Source organism: Gossypium raimondii, chromosome 8 (assembly GCF_025698545.1).
Source record: "Gossypium raimondii isolate GPD5lz chromosome 8, ASM2569854v1, whole genome shotgun sequence".
NCBI lineage: Eukaryota > Viridiplantae > Streptophyta > Magnoliopsida > Malvales > Malvaceae > Gossypium > Gossypium raimondii.
The window spans coordinates 53,758,718-53,778,514 of record NC_068572.1 but is presented as its reverse complement, the minus strand read 5'-3'; the positions used below and the strand labels follow the sequence as shown (position 1 = coordinate 53,778,514).

Genomic DNA, 19,797 nt, shown 5'->3' with positions numbered 1-19,797 from the left:
AAAAAAATCGTGTTCTAACTTACGGAATATGATTTCTTTCTAAAACCGAGATAATTGAATATCTTTCAAATAAGTAAATTTTTTGGTGTTTATTCTCGTATCAAGAATTTAAGACATTGTGTCCTAACTTACAGGACGTAATTCTCTTTCTCGATTAACGTGAAATATGCTCTATTTCTCGAAAAATTTTCAATATTTTAACAAAAGATCGTATTTTAAATCTCTTCAAGATTTTCAATTCTCGGCACTAAAAAAACACGAAGTAATCACCTAGGTACCAATTTTGGGCGTTACAAGGGTGCTAATCCTTCCTCGTGCGTAGCTGACTCCCGAACCCGTCTTTTAGAATTTCGTGAACCAAAATCGTTGTTTTAATAAATCAAACCGTTTATTAAAAACAACTACTTTTCGAGGTGACCCTATCCTACCTCATCAAAAAAGGATTGGTGGCGACTCCATGTTCCTTTTCGTTTTCAAAATCAAAGTCGACCCCTTTTACAAAAAATGGTTTCGACAATGGGCTTTGATCTGTGACCTGTGAAACTTACATGTATAAGTTCAAAATGCATATGTTATGACATTCTCATGAATACTGAAAAAAAAAAGTGACAGATTTTATCACCAATAAGGTTTGAGAATTTTTCGAACTTGGTATACGTACTTGTACATACACTTGTATCCTTGGTATCAAGATTCTTGTTCAGTAAGCTTCAATGACAATGGAGAAAGTTGTTTAATCCATATATATCTAATATATGTGTTGTGGCAGATATATTTTGGTTGTTGACGAAATGAACCTTTGTTGAGTTCAAATGTCAATATTGGCTCCCAGACATGGCTTGGTAGTGAATAGGTACGCATGATTTTTATGTGATTGATGTTGTCATTGCCCACAATGTTTGAAAAACATGAATATAATATAAAATAGTTTGATAATAACTTTTCATCAAGAAAGTTTCAATTATTGCTCTTCAGTAGTTATATATACAAATAATCAAGGGAACGAATAGGTTAGGTCCATGCTGAGGTTGAAGGATCGGGACGGCTAATCATCAAGAAATCTGGGTGAAATCGGGGAGCTGACTACGTGTCTAAGTTGGTATGTGTATTTATATCCTTGGTACCAATATTTTAGTTCACATAATATATATGAGATGTATTGTGGCAATGATATTTTGGTTGTAGACGAAATGAACTTTTGTTGAGTTCAAATGTTGGTGATATTTTGGTTGTTGACGAAATGAATCTTTGTTGAGTTCAAATGTCAGTATTACCTCTTGCATGTAACATAAGACATGGTAGTAAATAGCAGGGGTGAAGCTAAAAAAAAATTTTTAGAGAGTCGAAATTAAATTATATTTTTTACGATAGTAAAAATGAAATTTTATCATTTTAATAGTTTAAATTTTTTATAATTTTTAAAGAATTAAATTAATTTTTTATTATTTTTAGGGGGACAAAGTATAATTTTACCTTTACTAATTTAAATTTTTAAAAACTTAAAGAACCTAAATGAAAAATTTTCCATTTTAGGGGTTAAGACTCCTATCAACCCCTAACAACATCCCTGGTAAATAGGTACGCATGGTTTTCATGTGATTAATGAATGCTAGCATTGCCCACAATGTTTGAAGAAAAATGAAAGATAATCTAAAATAATTCTATAATAATTTACCATCAATGAAGGGTGTGTTTGATAAATCATTGAAAATTCATTTCATTGAAAATGAAAGTTTTCAACATTTAATACTTTAAATGTATTTGATAACCATTTTCTTATTTTTTAACTTAATATGATTTTTTTTAAAAGTGTTGAATAAGATAAGTAGATAGGTATATAATTATCACTTAATCTAAAAATATTAAGTTGATTTTATTTTATTAAAAATTGAAACAAATTATCCTTCTCTTAAAAGAAAGAGATATTTAAATTACTATATTTATCTCTTACCCAAAACTATCCAAAATATATAAAATAATATATTAATAAGATTAAAATTAAAACCAATATTTACTTTTATCTAACAATATAATTATATTTAATATTTATATTTACTAATTTATCAAACAATTTTCTAATATAAATTCAACTCAACAGTAAAAATTCAATACTTAACTTTTCTAACTCTTAAACTTTTCAATAGTTATAGATAAAAATATACAATAATTTGTTAAATCGAACGAGGGATAACTTTGAATGGTTGAGCTTTCTGTAAAATAAGACCGTAAGCTTCATCCATGTTTAAACTTTAAGGTGTGACTCCATCTTCAAGTTCCCAATCAAATGAATGAATAAGTGTACCCAACAATAAGGGCAACATTCTAATGGCCAATGGTAATCCAGGGCAAATTCGTCGCCCTCCCCCAAATGGAACCAATCCAAAGTTCGTTCCTTTAACATCAATTTCTGATTCTATGAACCTCTCTAAACGAAGTTGTGAATCTTGATATCTACTTCAGCTTTTCGAGGGAGTAAGAAAGGAAGTGGAGGATGCAATCTTGCAAATAAGGTAAACGAGTAACATTAGATTCCTCCACTACGTTCCCTTCGCCAATTATTTGTTGTAGTTCTCTTCGGACTTCCTGTAAAGCTTTTGGGTTATGAAGTAACTCCGCCATTGCCCATTCCAGTGTACTTGTAGTTGTATCCGTTCCTGCAGTGAACAAATCCTGTTTCACAAATTGTTACCGAGTTATGGACCAAAAAAAAAAGAAGAAGAAAACAATTGAGAGACTGAAGAGAGAAAAAAGTACAAAAAACAAATGTTTTATCAGATTTCTATCAAGCTCTTCGTTATCATCTTCACTGATTTGGAGAAGAGTATCCAAAAATTCTTGAGCTGGTATATAATCATTCATCTTTCTCAACTCCGACCGGTTATCAATCTCTTTATCAAAAATATTCATCATCTTCTTAGAATGAATTGCCATGCGACGCCTTATGCCTTGCAAGTCAAGTTTAGCAAGAGTAGGAAAAAGATCACCAAAATTGGCTTTTCCCAACTCTTCCTTGATAACCTGTAAATTTTCTCTGAATTCCAGGGCAGTATTAGAAGAAGGGTTGGCATAATCGACGTAGAAAATAGTATTGGATATAAGATTAAGCGTAGTTTTGAAAGCAACTGTGGATATCTCTATCGATTCTCCAATGCGGGAACTATCACCAACATCAGCAAGGAGTTGTTCTACTTTGTTACGCCGCAGGTGTTGGTTAGCGTCAAGTTTCTGAGTAGCGAAAATGTGCAAGTTGCAGATTTTCCTAAGATTTCTCCATGTGGTTGAAACAGGCATCCAAGCTATTCCGGCTTCGTGGTGTTGAAGGGTACGAAGGGCATCGGGAACGGTTCGATTACAAGATATTGCGTCATGCGTTTAGAGGATTTCTTTGGCCATGGTTTCAGATGACAAAACTATAGTAGTTGTTTGGCCAAATTTCAGAGTCATGATGTCCCAATGAACCTTTGCAAGTTCTGTAAGGGTCCTATGGGGTTTACCACCAAGCTGGAAGAGGTTTCCGAATATTGGAATTGCAGGAGGACCAGGTGGAAGCCTGTTGGTCCCCCCCAATTTCCTGTAGACTTGGAACAAGACCAAGAGCAAAACAAGGCACACTAACCAACTGAAAGTATCCATCCTTCGTTGTGGAAACCTAATCCGTAAGGAAAAGGTTACACTAATTTTTAAAATTGTAACTGCATTCTTTTATCTAAAGTGAAGTCATTTTATGTTATAGCAATTTTAAGCATCATCTCGACTATTTTATTTTTGAGTAGCCTTATTTGAAAGTTGAAACTGAATGAGTTCACTATTGCTAATTAGGGCCGAGCAAAATTCAATTCGATTCGAAAAAATAAAAAAAAATTCGAATTTTAAGTTAATCGAATCGAATTATTCGAGTCAACTCAAATAACTCAATTCGAGTTTCGAATTCGAGTCGAGTTGAATTTCACAATTCGAATAACTCGAATAATTCAAATAACAAATTGGAATAAATACCCTTTGGTCCCTGTTAACTTTGAAAATAAGCAAATTGATCTCTCTTTCCACAAAAATTACCAAAATAACTTAAAATAATTTTCAAAATTAAAAATTAATTTTTAAAATTCAAATTATTTATAAAAATTTCAAATTTTATATTTTTAAAAAATTTATGTGCTTTAACATGGAATTAATTATCTTGTAACAATATTTTTATTTGAAATGTTTATTTTTTTAATTTAACTCGAACAATTTTACTCGATTTGACTCGACTCGAATTTCATTTCACTCAACTCGATTTGAAAAAATTTCAAATTGAGTTAGGATGATAAATAGGACTCGTGAACTTGATTAACTCGAAATTTTTTTACTCGATTCAACTTGATTTGTAAAAATCTAGGTAAAGAGGGAAATATTAAAGAACTAAAATAACAATGATACTTTCTTTATATTTTCAAATCATGCCTTCTATACATATGAGAACGCCTATATATAGAGTTTCAAAAATAACTGCTCTTCAACAAACTAAGCAATTGTATTTGTACCCAATACAAACTAACTAACAGCTTCCTAAGCTACTCTCTAATATGCATCCATCTCCTCGACAGGCAAAACCCGAAGAAAACGTCGAAACCGAGTAAAAATCGATACTGACAGAGATTTAGTAAGAACATCAGCAACTTGATCACAGGCTGAAACCTCACCAACCACAACAGAGCCATCAACAACCTTTTCACAAACGAAAAACAAATTTAACTTAACATGCCTAAACTTTGAATGTAGCACAGGATTAGCTGCAACCGCAACTGCACCAGAACTATCACACCAAATATTTGGTGTAGCGATAGATTGAATCTGTAATTCTCGAAGTAACGATAATAACCACGTGACCTCACTCGTGACCGCAACAAGACTCCTATACTCAGCCTCAGCAGTGGACCGAGCAACCACTTGTTGTTTCTTTGTGCACCAATATACGGGAGTATTCCCAAAATAAACACAAAACCCGAAAGTGGATCGCCGATTATCAAAATCCAACCCCCAGTTGGCATCAGCATACCCAACTAACGTCAAACTAATGGTCGGGCGAAAAACAATGCCAAAATTAAGTGTGCTGGCTAAATATTACAAAATGCGCTTCAAGCTGGTCATATGAACAGTAGCGGGACTATGCATGAACTAACATATCCGATTGACAGCATATGTAACATCAAGTCTAGCAAAAGTAACATACTGTAATGCACCAGCAAGACTCTTATACTCGGTCGAATCCTCTAAACGATCACCATCATCTTTAGACATGACAGAGGAACTAATCATCTGTGTATGAACACTCTTTGCATTTTCCATCGAACATCGAACAAGAATACCTCGTATATAATGCGAGTGAAGACATCCTGATGAAGAAAGAGCAACCTCTATTCCAAGAAAATAATGAAGATCGCCCATGTCCTTAAGCGAGAACTCGTTGTTCAACAACTGAACAAACCACTCAATAACAGATGTCACACTATCGGTAATAATAATATCACCAACATACACAAGAACATACAGTGATGAATCTGGCGTGATCCTAACAAATAAGGATGCATCAGACTTCAATACAACAAACCCCAATAGATACTAGAAATCTCTTTAGCTTCTCAAACTAGGCACGTGGAGCCTGACGAAGTCCATATAACGCTTTCTTTAGTCGACACATCAAAGGTTTGCCATGTGAATCATACTGAACATAACCCGGAGGCTGTTGTATGAAAACTTCAGTCTCAAGATCTCTATTCAGAAAAGCATTATTGACATCCACTTGTCGAAGCGACCATCCCTTGAAAACAGCAACAGAAAAAATAACTCTAATAGTAGCTGGTTTAACCACTAGACTAAAAGTTTCCTTAAAATCACATCCCAGAACCTGAGAGTAACCTTTCGCTACTAACCGAGCCTTCTGACGAGAAATGGTACCATCAGAATTCCTTTTGATTTTGAACAACCACTTACATCCAATTATCTTACGATTAGGTGGAGCTGAAACCAGCTCACACGTAGAATTACGAATAAGAACATTATACTCATCTTGGGCTGCAGCTTTCCATTCATCAGTAGCCAGAGTTTCCTCAATTGTAGAAGATTCTACAACTTCATCAGTTAAGACCTTAGGCTTGAAAACTCATGTCACTAGTCGGACTATCAGAAGAGGACGAGACACCTTCAGATGTTCTTGTAATAGACCGAGCATTACCACTTGAAACATCTGGTGATTGCACTAAGTCAACATCAATCGATGTTATTGTGATAGACCGAGCATTACCACTTGAAACATCTGGTGATTGCACCAAGTCAACATCAGCCGAAGAAGTATTGGACTGAGATTGCACTAATTTAACATCTCGTAGAGAAGGTGACGACGTGAAAGGTTCAAGCGATTGAGAAGAAATAGGCCATACAAGAGGAATAATTGTCGTACTAATCTGTCTGGATAACAATACAGGTTTATCGGAGCTAGTCTCAGAAAATAAGAACCTCTGCTCATCAAATACCACATGTCGCGAAACAATAACCTTACCATTTGGTAAAAGACACTAATACCCTTTATGACGAGGGCTGTAACCCAAAAATGTAGACGGCTGAAAGTGAAACTCCAATTTATGACCTACAAACGGACGTAAATAAGGGTAATAGCAACAACCAAAAACCCAAAGATGATCATAAGTAGGATCATTTCTGTAAAGATCCTTAAATGGAGAACGGCCATGACAGACAACCGTAGGAAGTCGATTTATAAGATGAACTGTGCAACAAAACGCATATCCCCAGTACTCCATAGGTAAATTTGCTTGGGCTAATAGTGTAATGCCCATTTCAACAATATGTCTGTGTTTACGCTCAGCTACTCCATTTTGTTCGGAAGTATATGGACAAGTCAGTCGATGGATAATACCCTGAGAGGCTAAAACAGGTATAAGACCATGATATTCGTCACCTCAATCGCTCTGAAACTGCTTAATAGACTTACCAAACTGTGTCTTGATTAACTGATAAAACTAAATAAAACATTCCACTGCTTAAGATTTCTGTCGTAAAAGATAAATCCAGGTGAACCTAGTACTCATTTCAATAAACGAAATGTAATACCACTTATCATCACACGCAACAGATCCAGGTCCCCAAATATCAGAAATAATTAATTCAAAAGGAAGATAGTTAGTGGCCGAAATTGAGAAAGGCAACTTATGTGACCCTTATTTTTGACACGCAATACAAATACCATCAAAACAGTATTTATTTGAAACGACATTATATTGATCAAGAACAGTTTTAACCACAGAAGCAGACGGGTGGCCTAAACGATTATGCCATAAAGCAAACACCGGACAATCTAGAACTTTAGTTTGAACTTGTGAATGAGCAGCAAACGGAACACCATTAGACGAAGTAGACACCATTGGCACAGAAAATTGATATAACCCATCATGAATGTGGCCCTTCAGCAACGTCTCTCGGGTCACGACATCCTTAAGAATACAATGTGTAGAATGAAACTCAAAAAACACACCATTATCATGAGCAAATTGTGAAACCGATAAAAGATTTTTTCTTATACTCGGCACACATAGAACATTAGACAAGCGTAACGATTTAGACTGAGTAGGGAGAATAGCATTACCAATTGAGGAAATCACTACAGGAGTACCATCGCCCATTAAAAGAATCGACGTACCTGAATACAGCGTGACATAACGTAGTGCGGACACATCGAGACAGACATGATTACTCACACCAGAATCAAGATACAAGGAAGTGGTACCAACATGCACAGGAATATATGAACTATCATCACCACCATTGGACCTAGGTTGAATAGTTTTGACAGGAGAGTCAGAAAAATCAGAAGCATGCAAATCACCTAACCGAGGAAGTCCAATACATGGATCTGACCCAGTGTATACCCGAGCGCATGGTTTAGTAGATCGCAAAATCGGACCACCACCAATATGACCAATAGGTCATAGACCTAGACCACCATCAACCGGTCTATAGAAGCCAGATTCAACCTGGACGAAATTAGAAGATGGCATCACATTCGGTCCAGGAGAGACATTTTGCCTATGTCCAGTAACAAATTTATTTTGCCCATTTTTATCATAATCAGGCTGCCACGCTGACCCATTCTTCCATGGCCCATCATCAGGAACAAACTCACGCATAGTGGGCCTAGACGCGTTGGGAGCAAAATGGCCAAAATACCCATCTTGATTATAAAACATGGACGACCCACTTGCAGGAAACCCACTATTCATTCCACCAAACAAAGTTTAACCATCAGCACCATAATAGCCTAGACCAAAATCTTGACCAAAATTAACTCTTGGATTTTTCTTTTAACAAGCAAACTGCCCTTCACCATAACCATCAAAGATCGACGACGAGTATCCTTGATAGGAGATCGGAGGCACTGCCAACGAGCCAGTCGAGTCTTGATGGTACCGGTAGTAGCAGTTCTGAGCCACGTGACCAAAATGATTACAGATCTAGCATTGAATGTGAGATCGAAAACTCTAGCTGCGACCACGACTAGACACACGGCCACCGCGAACAGCGCCTTTATCGGACGGCGTATTTTCAACAAGATTTGCATGCAAAACAGCTTTCTAAAATAATCGCGTTTGACGAGTCTCACATTCAACAAGAGTATCAACCAAGCGCTGAAAAGAGAGAACGCCAGTCAACAACCGTGTGGAAGAAATAACCGCCTTGAACCCCAGCAGTAAACCCGCAAGTATCACCTCAATATTCTCCTCTTCCAAGATAAGAAAGCTAGAAGTCTCTAAAATAGCACACAAGTCTTTAATACGAGCAACATAAGCTTTAATAGAAAGGTTACCTTTCTTTAAAGAATGCAGCTCATGTCGAATCCTGGATTGCCTCACTCCAGTATCGGCCGCAAACAAATTAATCACCATAGTCTATATGTCACACGCTGTGCAAGCATCATTAAACGAAGATTGATGAGAAGGACTTATCGTGGATAGAAGCCAAGAAGTGAGAAGTCGATCTTGCTGCGTGAACACCAAAGCTGTCGGATTCGGAGCACGAGATCCATCGTGCAATTGAATAAACATTGATGGCGAAGGCAACGTACAATTTAAAAAACCAGTAAGTCCATATCCATCAACAATTAATTTTACCTGTTTATGCCATTGGAGATAAGTGCCATCATCTAGCTTAACCACCTCATGCCGAGGAAAAGCATTGGTGACAAGATTACCGGCAAACACAACAGAAACAGGTTCACCTGAAGCAGAATCAGCGGAAGTCATGATACAGGATCAACCTGCGAATGATACTATGTAAAGATCTAGGTGAAGAGAGAAATATTAAAGAACTAAAATAACAATGATACTTTTTTTATATTTTCAAATCATGCCTTCTGTACATATGAGAACGCCTATTTATAGAGTTTCAAAAATAACTGCTCTTCAACAAACTGAGCAACTGTATTTGTACCCAATACAAACTAACTAACAGCTTCCTAAGCTACTCTCTAATATGATTCGATCGAACGCTCACCCCTATTACCGACTATAAATTAGTTTATTTTCTAGCTTTAGTAACATTGGTTTTGAAAGTTTGACCCAATTATTCATGTGCAGTTATGGATGAGTAAAATTCAATTCGATTCAAAGAAAAATTTAAATTTAGAGTTAATTCAATCAAGTTATTTGAATTATTCAAGTCAACACAAATAAGTAATTTGAGTTTCGAGTTCGAATCAAGTTGAATTTTACAATTCGAATAACTCAAATAATTCGAATAACAGATTCGTGTAAATACCCTTTTGATCCATGTCAAATTTGAAAATAAACAATTTGGTCTCTCTCAACAAAAATTACAAAAAAATTAGAATAATTTTTAAAATAAAAATATTTATAAAAATTTCAAAAAAATATAACGAATATGTAAAGTAAGTTAAAAAATTAAAAATTTCTAGAATAATAATTTTGGGACTAAAATAAGTTAATTAATGATTCAAGTTTATCATACTAAAGTATTTTTTATTATTTTGCTTTGAAAAAGTTTTCAAATATATATGGTTTCAAATTTATGTACTCTAACATGGAATTAGTTATACTGTAACAAGATTTTAATTTGACATGTTTAATTTTTTAATTTAACTCTTAACAATTTCAGTCAATTCGACTCAACTCGATCTGAAAAACTTCAAATCGAGTTAGGATGATAAAATAAGCTAATTCTTCATTGTTTTACAAGCACATAGTTGTTGCAAGTGTTTATTTTCTTGTGTATGTTGGTGATATTATTGTTATAGGTGGTGGTTGTGCTAAGTTAGATGTTATTATCTCATATCTTGATCGTCAGTTCTCTCTTAAAGACTTAGAGGAGCTGAATTTTTTTCTTGGGCTTGAGGTGTTGAGATATAAAGATCGGATGCATGTGTATCAACAAAAATACGCTTGTGAGTTGCTAGAACACACAAACATGGCGAATGCCAAGCTAGTAAACACTCCTATGGTGAGTTATTTGACTCTTACATCCTTGGTCAGGTCACCATTGTCAGATGGTACACTTTATCGACAAGTTGTAGATAGTTTGCAATATTTGTGTTTAACTCGCCCTGATTTGTCATTTGTTGTCAATAAAGTTAGTCAATATATGCATAAACCTCATGATGTGCATTGGACAGTTGTAAAACATTTATTGCGGTATGTTGAGGGTACAATTGATTATGGGTAGTTGTTTCAAGTATCGAGTATGAGTTTAACTGGTTTTAGTGATGTTGATTGAGAGAGTTCACTTGAAGATCGTAAGTCTACTTCCAAGTTTTGCGTGTATATTGGTGATAATCTTGTTGGTTGGATGTCCAAGAAACAAAGTGTTGTATCTCGGTCTACTTTAGAAGCTTAATATAAAAGTTTAGCATGCGACATCCGAGTTGACATTTCATTCTTTGTTGAATGAGATAGGGTTAAATCTTACTGGTACACCTATTGGTGTGATAATTCTAGTGTTGTATCTTTACACTTTTTTTCTTTGGACAAAAATCTGTCCCTTTAAAATTGAACCATCCATAGATTTCAATAGCAAGAAACTAACAATAACAACTTTAAATCTTAAGAAACTAACAGAAGCAATTTTTTATCTCCTTTTCTTTGCCATTTTTCTTTACTTTTCAATTTTTCACTTTACAAACTACTTGTGCCCACACTTTCAGTCAAGCTCGAGCCTTGACATTCCTAAGATTGTCATCTAAAATTGTTGACTAAAATCTTCAAAAAATTTACATGCTAAACATGCTATCAGATGGATTGAAAATTTGAAAACGTTTTTGTTCTATATTAATCAGGCAATTACAAATTAAAAGTAATCCAAAGAGAGTGGGCATGTTTTGAATAACCAAAGCTTAGGATATAACAGTTGGTGATGGAAGAATTGCCACCAGTACAAGTGGAACCAAGAGTGGAACCTGAAGTGAAACATGAATGGCACTAAACATCTCTAACATGAACCATGTTCTAACTCAAGATCCAGGTCTGTACATACCTTCAGTTCCTCCAAGTTCATACACAACAATCTCTTGCTGCATTTTCGCTCGATAATCTCCGCCACATCGGGACTACTCATTTATTCTCTTTTTGTAACGATGTTTAAACTTCCATTGTAATCTATATAACCCACAATGAAATTGCCATCTTTCTTTTTGTTATTATTTTTATCCTCTTTGTCTGCCCATCTTTGTTAAGACTTGTCACACTCCTTCGCTACTCGGAAATGTGTCTACACCAAACACACCATTTACCCACACGTTGACTCCATCTGTAGTAACATCTAGGTTACCCACTCCCAACACCTTTGGGTAAGATCACTCGTTCTAGTTAGAGGGAACCACCCACCCGCTTTTAAGTATGAATGCTTTCCTAATGTGAACACACTTTTGATACGATAAGAAGTCCATTTAGGCACAATGACCTTGTATTGATAAGGCCTCCTGATATACACTTATGAATATTATTTACGCATTTAGTGTGACTGAATGTTTATTCAACAACATCACATCAATGGACAAAAGGACATTCTCTATAAATGCCCTAAGGAACGATGTGGAAGGAATCGATCTTTTAACTCCCTAAAATTATTTTGAGTAATTGTCTTTTCAATTAGTTTATCCTTTTGTTTTTGTTCCGGTTCTCGACCTCTTCAAATAAACCGACCTCCATTACTTCACTTTGTCCTTCTTTTTTATTGTACTCCATAATAACAAAACTGAAACTTAAAAAGTTTGAAATTAAAATGAAACTTGAGCCGTCCATCTTTGTTAAGACTAAAACTTGAAAAGTTTGAAAAAAAGCAAAGAAACTTGAGCAGCCCATCTTTGTTGAGACTGAAACTTCAGCGAAAGGAAAAAGAACACGACATTAGCAAAAAGCAAAACATAAAATTTAATTGTACACGTGGACTAATAACATTGGTGAGACATAGGTAGGGACAGGCAAAAGGGGCAGAATAATTTTTTTTATATTTAATAAGTATGGTATGCTTTGACCTCCTTTTGGCAATTTTTGAACTATACTCTACTATGGTTCCACAAGTAAATGAAGAGTTGGAAACTTCAAATTTTACAGCAACATGAAGGTGGAAACTCCAAATTTAGAGTCGGCATTTTTTTTCTTTTTAAAGGAAAAAATTTATTTAAATAATATTCAAGCTTCATTTCTAAATTAATTATCTTGTAAAATTTTATGATAATATTTAATGCACCGTCAATTTGTATGCACTATCAATACACCACAATTCACATCACTAATAAGCAAAATATTTTTTAAAAAATTGAAGAAATTTCTAATAAATACTTAAAATTTTATTTAAGCCTAATTAAAATTAATTATAATTCTCCCTTTCCTCCTTATGTATTAAGGTATAAAAGAAAAATGCTTTCTTAGAAAATTTATTGAAATTTATATGATTAAGGTTTGGGTTTGGAGTTTTTCTGCTGTGGACTATGGTTTATCTGGTTCAGCAGAAACCAACTCGTATATGAAAGAAGATACATGTCAGGAACTGAAATTGCAAGGAAAATTCGAAACTATATTACAGAACTAGAAGCAACAAAAGAGAACTAGAAGCAACAAAAGAGAAAAAACTTACTCTTCATTCTACTGGCAATATTCAACAGGTATTCAAAAGGGGAAGGGCCACAGTTCATTTTAACGCAGCCTTCAACCGTCAGTCGTTTAGATCGGCTTCAGGGCTAATAGTATGGAACGGAGAAGGGGAAATCCTTGCAACACAGGCAGTTATTCACTCCAAGATTGCAAATCCATTTACAGCAGAGGCATATGCAGGATTACAGGCAGTAAAACTAGGGATTAGTTTGGGAGTCAACAAAATAGAAGTTGTGGGAGATTTTAAAACTGTCACCAAGAAATGTCAAAGTTCTAATACTAATAAATCGGTCATTGGAGCAATCATCAGAGATATTCAAAACCAAAAAAATAGTTTCCAGGAGATTGAGTTTATTTTTGTCCCAAAAGCGAAAAATATCTACGCTCATGCTATTGCAACGGAGGCCCTAAAGAGAAGAGAAAGCTTTTACCTGGTGAGGGGAATCCTAGAAATGGTTCGTCACGCGTTGGATAAACTCTGGCCAAAACCTCCGGACTAAAGAAGTGAAGAGTTTTTTGCAACAAAATGTAGCAGAGATAAAGCATTTAATTGGAAACCTGCTATCATAAAGGATGGGACGGTTGATTTGAAAGGAAAAGACTATTGGCATACAGCTATTTGGATTTGACTGGTATAGGATAGGACTAAGTTTTATTTTTAATATAGTTTAATTTGAATGAGATGGGCTAGTTAGGCCCGATTTGTTTTCTGTTTTCTAGACTTTTCTTTTTGTGGCCCTAAGCCCAATTTTCTTATGTATTTCCTTATTATATGAATAAATCCAGTCAAATTATTTTAAAAAAAATGGTTTGGGTTTGGAGTTAAAATTGAATTGAAGTGAAGAATTAACTAAAATCCTAAAATTTTATTGAAATTTACATAAAATTTCATATATTAATTGAAGTGGGAGGTAATTATCTTTAACAATTCCTTTTTTCAAAGTCACAATTTTTTCAAAGAAGCTCATCTATAATATGAATATTAGAAGTTTTTTAAGTTAGTACCCCGTCATTAAAAGAGTTTAAACTTTAAAATATTTCTTAAATTTCTCAAAATCCATAATCATATAAACCAAGTTTAAACAGTGTAATAAAATCATATAATAAAATTGAATTGCACCAATAATAAGAAGAAGAAGAAAAGAAAAAGAGCCGTCTTTGATTGTTAGAACTCTAAGTTAAAACCTCGGTATTGTTATTAAGAGATAAAGATGAGAAATTATAATTAATTTTAATTACATTTCAATAAAATTTTAAGTATTTATTAGAAAAATCTTTCAATTTTTAATTTTTCCCTCGTTAATGATATGGAGAATTATAATGCATAAGATTTATGCACCAATTTATTATATTTAGTTTACTTAAAACAACTTTTGAAAATCCTTTAAAAAAACCGAACCACAAAATAAAATATCAACTCTTTTAAATGATAATCTATTTTAAAAAAAAAAAATTTAAAAATACCCAATAACGATACAATACTGACCAAATCCTCTGCAGTTCCCCCGTCCATGTGAAGGTTCAAAACATTAAGGTGTCGCGCGCTCACGCGTTGTGATTAAGTACTAATTGTTATGATGAAGTGGTGCATGTTCGTGACTGGGAGAAAACAAGGGACGAGAGTTTGTCATAACGCGGGCCCCCCCCCATAGGCTCTACTTGTCACGAGTCATGACCCGACAACCGCGTTTGTTTCTGCAAACACCTGCACAGCTCCTGACATGTCAGATGACTTTCAGTCTCACTTTCATCTCTATCCATCTCTCCAACATTTCTTTTAAACACAACTCGGGCGTGCTTGGTTTCTGTCATTCTTGCATTTGTCTCTTTTATAAGTCTCATGGCTTTTCCTTTTGTTACAGATACACATTTAGGAGGATACCCCATTACTCTGCCATCAACTGAATTTTTCTGACTTTAAAAAAATCTTTTAACCTTTACTGTTAATTCACTGTTTGTTGCAATTGCATCTTTTTGTTTGCCAATGAATTGTGCCCATACTCAAGAGATGGAGCCCCAAGACTCATCACCTCTCAAGACTGCAAATTTTTCAGACCTGGGTAAACTTTCTTTGTCCCTCTTGCTCTCACGCCCACATTACATCTTTTTCTCAATTTTTTTTTATTTTCAGGGATAGGACTTACAAATTTGGGTGATTCGTGGAACAAGGAGAGTAATAGATTGAGTGGAGGAGAAGGGTCACCTCCAATTGGGTTAGGTCTCGAGCTTGGATGTGGGTCCGGTCATATACCAACTGGGATCACCAAATCATGTGGGTTCACAGTCTTTCAACTCCAGGAGTTACAGCTTCAATCTCTCATCTACAAGTACATGGAAGCTGGCCTTCCTGTTCCCCATCATCTACTTCTTCCTATATGGAAAAGTGTTGCCGGTTCTCTTGGTGGCCTCCACGGCAGTCCTTATCAACTTTACTACGGTTGTAAGTACCCCCAAACAAACAAATATCTCTCTTGTCCCTACAGTATTTTTCTAGCACTAATAAAGTTTCCCTTTCTGGTCCAGTTTTGGGTTGTGGACCCTTGCAGTTGGGGTATAAGAATGGGGTAGATCCAGAGCCAGGAAGATGTAGACGAACAGATGGGAAGAAATGGAGATGTAGCAAAGAAGCCGTCCCAGATCACAAGTACTGCGAGAGACACATGCATAGAGGGCGTCAACGTTCAACAAAGCTTGTGGAAGCTTCTCAAGCAACTAGAACTAGTATTAGCCGCAACAATGCCAATACCAACCTCTCCATTTCTCTTCAAGTGGATAGCAGTAATAATAGTGGTAATGGCAGCAATCTCTCTTCCAGTTTTACTGGGTTTTCTCCGAACATTGCTCTGCTGCGAGGGGGTGATTCGAAAGCTGTACCTCATTCACTACAGTTTCAAGAATTATTATAGGAGGGGGAAAAAAAGATTTTAATATGACAGATTTTGATAGACATTTGTTTGTAGGTAAAATTTAAAGCTTTAGAAGATTTTGCCAGAGTTTGGTGATTTTGTTTTGATGTAATGCATTTTCAGATGTGAGAGACATTAATGGTGATTGTTATTAGTTTTGCTTGGTAGAGTTGTGAACCCACCTGGGTCCATGAAAATGGTAACTTGATCAAAGAAATTGGATCCACAGCTACAAATTCAACCTTGACTACTATTTTCTATTAATACGAGATCAAAAATAAGAAGCATATAAATTATTTTATAAGCTGATTTGATCAATTTTGGATAAGATAAAACATATGAATAAAATAATTTAATTAAATTTTAAGAAGATATTTAAAGAATCTAAAGCATGTGCTTAGACTGATAAAGACTAAAGAGCAAGATTTATAGGTTCTTCAAATTTCAAATGCTTGAACGTAAAGGTTTAACATAAAACTCATGATGATTAGACCTCTTTCGGCTAAAGCATGGGTCATGGATGATGAGCCTACACCCTTTGAATTTGATTGACCCTACCCTACTTTTTTTTTTTATCGTAAGTTTTAATAGTTTAGTTCAAAAAATTATAAAATGATTATTGAATCATTCGAAAGTTATTATTTAAGTCATTAAATTATTAGAAAGTTTTATTTAAGTCATTAAATTATTAAGTTTTTTTCTTAAAGTCCAAGTAGTCAACTTCAAGCAACAATTCAACAATCAGTCCGGTGAATTAATACTCATTGATGAATAGAAGAACATACCTTAGACCCAAGCCAATATGACTGTCAATGTTGGAGATCTGAGAATAAAGTTGTTTGGATTTTGGTTCGTAGGTTCATAACATTCAAAGCTATTTCGTGAAAAAACAAAAGAATTGTAGAAGAGAAAGGGAATGAGAGCTTTCAATTGGTGCAGGCGGTCTAAACAGAGAAGGCTATACAATAATGATTTTAAATAAAAAAACTTTCGAATAATTCAACAACTATTTTGTAACATTTTGAAGTTAAGTGACCAAAGTGCAAATTTACTAATAGTTTAGTGACATTGGATGTATTTTACCTTTTTTCTAAATTATCAAACTAATTGCCTTATACTTCATTATTTCTCACATTTATAAGTCAAAAAATTGGTGATGGGATGGAGGTAACACGATTTGAACTTGTACTAAACGGGTGCCTAACAATAATTTTAACTACCACTTTATACAAGTTAAAACATAAATAAAAAATTTAATCCTAGACTTTCCGATCATAATTAAAATATAAAAATAAGCAGTTCCTAATTAAGCATTAATTATTTCTAACAAAATATTATTAAACTATTGTTAATATTAAATAAATTAAAAATATGAATAATTATTTGGTAAATTTTCGGTGGAGTATTTTAATTTTAAAAGTAAGGAATGTATCTTTTATTGATATTTTTAAATAAAAAGTAAATAAATGAAGTATATAATTGTAACATCTCAACCCGGCCTAAACATTAGACTCGAATCTAGAAGACCACATCAACCATCGAGATGGCCTAACAGGGTTATTGGAGTTTTTAAAAAAAAGAGTTTTTTCAAAACATTTATTTAGTTTCATAGAAAATATTATATTCTCTTAAGTTTTTAATAAAAATCGAGGTTCATACATTATCAATTAATAGTAAAAATTTAATGTCCTAATTAAAATCATAATTAAATGTAATGCAACAATAAAAACAACCTAAGTTCTAAATCCCATGTCACAGATCAAATAAAACCTTACAATCTTTGAATGATAAAATAAAGCAAAAGATTACGCCTAAAATAACTGAAAATAAAATGGGTTGTGCTGAGACCATTTGGATTTCGTGCATGTGCCCTAACCTGATAAGTTATCTGTAAAGATGAAATTAAAAGGGAAGTGAATTTTGACGCCCAGTATGAATCCATTTACAACAAAATCAATGTGACACTCATTAAGACACATTTATTAACATTCCATAAAATAATCAAAAATAGCAATTCAGTTCATAATATCAGTTTTTCAAATGCAACCAGCACTAGTATATCAGAAATCATAACAATAGATTTCAGGATAATCAAATCATCATAATTGCCACAATAATCATATTCCATGCATATATAGACATATAAATATAGGTTCACGCATATGTATCATAACATAATTTTCAAATTTTTATGCACATGAGTTAAATTATGTCATACAATTTTAGGTTTTAAAAAGAATAATTTCTACCCCACCGCTACACCTCATAGTAGTAGTTCCCCATAACTCCTCTACATTTATGTCACATTGTGGATAAACCACTATTGGTTCGCAAATAACAACTATCATATCGATTGTGGACACACAGCAAGTCCTCGTGATTAGAATCCGTCTTTGGTTGTGGGTTCACAATAAAAATCCTGCAGATAAAACATACCTTTTTTTGTTGTAGATTCTACAACATAAACTTGCCGTTGAAATCGACCTTTGGCTATGGATTCACAACAGTACCCACAGATGGAATCTGTCATTTGGTTATGAATACACAACAATTTGCAAATAAGAACTGACGCATGGCTATGCTCTACACTTGCCATTTTACTTGCAGATAAACTAATTGATCTTCCTTCGCACATATGGTCCCTGCAAAACCCCCTAACCCCAAGCCGTCGCCGGAACAGGGTTACGAGACATTACCAGGCATTTCAGACAATTTACAAATAATTCTTAAATAAATAACAAACATATATAAAAGAATCATAAATTCATATAAAATTTATACTAATTGGCTTCATTTTTTTTTAATTTCAATATTACCTCTTTATAATTATTGAACATTCCCTGCAAATTTCAAATCGCAACCAAACCAATTCTAGTATTTCAACCAATACATTTATAATTATTGGTGTTTTTTGACATATTGACTTAACAACTTAATTAATGAAAACCCTATTAACATTTCTAATTAGTTCATCAACTATTCAAACCATTCCAATTCAATACCGATGCCATAAACAATTTCTACCATTTTACTAATTTAATCGTCAAAACATCAAATATCTTTCTTTACAACAAAATTATATAACATACTAAAATAACCATTATAATCCCTATGTACATGCCACTTTCACTTAAAGGAAGAAAACATCACCAAAATCTTTATGCTGGAGTCGGGATTGTCCTGAATACTGAACCAAGACTCTGACTCCTTTTTAACCTGCGCACGAAAACAACCGTACGCTGAGTATTTTATACTCAGTGGTATTACCGTAATACAAATTATAATAGCAATAAAGAAATAGAATTACCAAGCATGTAACTATCCATCTTCTTAATTATCAATTAATTCTTAAACTTTCATCAATTAGCAATAACAATAAAATTTATAGCTATTCTTCAATTTCAATCACATATCACATGTGACAATTTCAATCACTACTTGAACATTAAGTTCATGCCTTTTGTTTTCAATCTCAATTTCAATCCACAATTTTAAATTTCCTCATATTCAATACTACAATCGATCAAATTCATTTGATTTTCTCATTTCAATTATTCACCCTATTAACAATCTGGACTTTGACGGATACACGGATTTCAACTCAAACACACCAGTATGGCACATTGTGCCTAAAACGGTACATAGTACTTGATCAGTATACGACACATAAAGTGTCTGATGTATGACACATAAAGTGCATGATCAGCAAAGTCGATAAATCTCATACTCTTCCAAAT

At 34.1% G+C, this 19,797-nt stretch overlaps 2 protein-coding genes and 1 long non-coding RNA gene across 17 annotated transcripts; 2 read left to right on the top strand and 1 right to left on the bottom strand.

Annotated features, from left to right (window-relative positions):
* The first annotated feature begins 977 nt into the window (after nucleotides 1-977).
* On the top strand, nucleotides 978-3,736 carry LOC128043086 (uncharacterized). The gene is made up of 2 exons (XR_008198719.1): nucleotides 978-1,099; nucleotides 3,043-3,736. It is a non-coding gene; the product is annotated as an uncharacterized LOC128043086 (long non-coding RNA).
* Nucleotides 2,099-13,770, bottom strand: LOC105792141 (geraniol 8-hydroxylase-like). Of its 15 annotated transcripts, none has more exons than XR_008198718.1 (4): nucleotides 13,138-13,770; nucleotides 9,162-9,307; nucleotides 8,858-8,953; nucleotides 2,099-2,670 (listed from the first exon to the last, which is right to left on the bottom strand). XR_008198718.1 is itself a non-coding variant. In XM_052634930.1 (3 exons), exons 2-3 carry the CDS (start codon nucleotides 9,291-9,293, stop codon nucleotides 2,452-2,454), a joined length of 351 nt encoding a protein of 116 aa, XP_052490890.1. In that variant the 5' UTR covers nucleotides 9,294-9,307; nucleotides 13,138-13,769; the 3' UTR covers nucleotides 2,099-2,451. The 15 variants fall into 15 exon arrangements, 3 of the variants coding, with proteins under 3 accessions (XP_052490890.1, XP_052490891.1, XP_052490889.1); XR_008198712.1 differs by having other exon boundaries at nucleotides 2,099-2,654; nucleotides 7,694-9,049; nucleotides 9,162-9,268; XR_008198716.1 differs by having other exon boundaries at nucleotides 2,099-2,654; nucleotides 8,858-9,049; nucleotides 9,162-9,268.
* A 1,026-nt stretch (nucleotides 13,771-14,796) lies between these two features.
* LOC105792140 (growth-regulating factor 10) lies at nucleotides 14,797-16,301 on the top strand. The gene is made up of 3 exons (XM_012620557.2): nucleotides 14,797-15,214; nucleotides 15,286-15,594; nucleotides 15,678-16,301. The coding sequence occupies exons 1-3, from the start codon at nucleotides 15,139-15,141 to the stop codon at nucleotides 16,058-16,060; spliced, it is 768 nt and encodes a 255-aa protein (XP_012476011.1). The 5' UTR covers nucleotides 14,797-15,138; the 3' UTR covers nucleotides 16,061-16,301.
* Nucleotides 16,302-19,797: the final 3,496 nt, after the last annotated feature.

Coding starts and splice junctions, on each gene's coding strand:
- LOC105792141 (XM_052634929.1), bottom strand. CDS start 13,195: ATGAACTGTGGCCCTTCCCCTTTTGAATACCTGTTGAATATTGCCAGT. Junction 9,269..13,137: donor TATTGCCAGTAGAATGAAGA/GTAAGTTTTTTC, acceptor ATTCTGCTTCAG/GTGAACCTGTTTCTGTTGTG. Junction 2,671..9,161: donor ATCTCCAATGGCATAAACAG/GTAAAATTAATT, acceptor TTTGTGAAACAG/GATTTGTTCACTGCAGGAAC.
- LOC105792140 (XM_012620557.2), top strand. CDS start 15,139: ATGAATTGTGCCCATACTCAAGAGATGGAGCCCCAAGACTCATCACCT. Junction 15,215..15,285: donor TGCAAATTTTTCAGACCTGG/GTAAACTTTCTT, acceptor TTTTATTTTCAG/GGATAGGACTTACAAATTTG. Junction 15,595..15,677: donor TTATCAACTTTACTACGGTT/GTAAGTACCCCC, acceptor TTTCTGGTCCAG/TTTTGGGTTGTGGACCCTTG.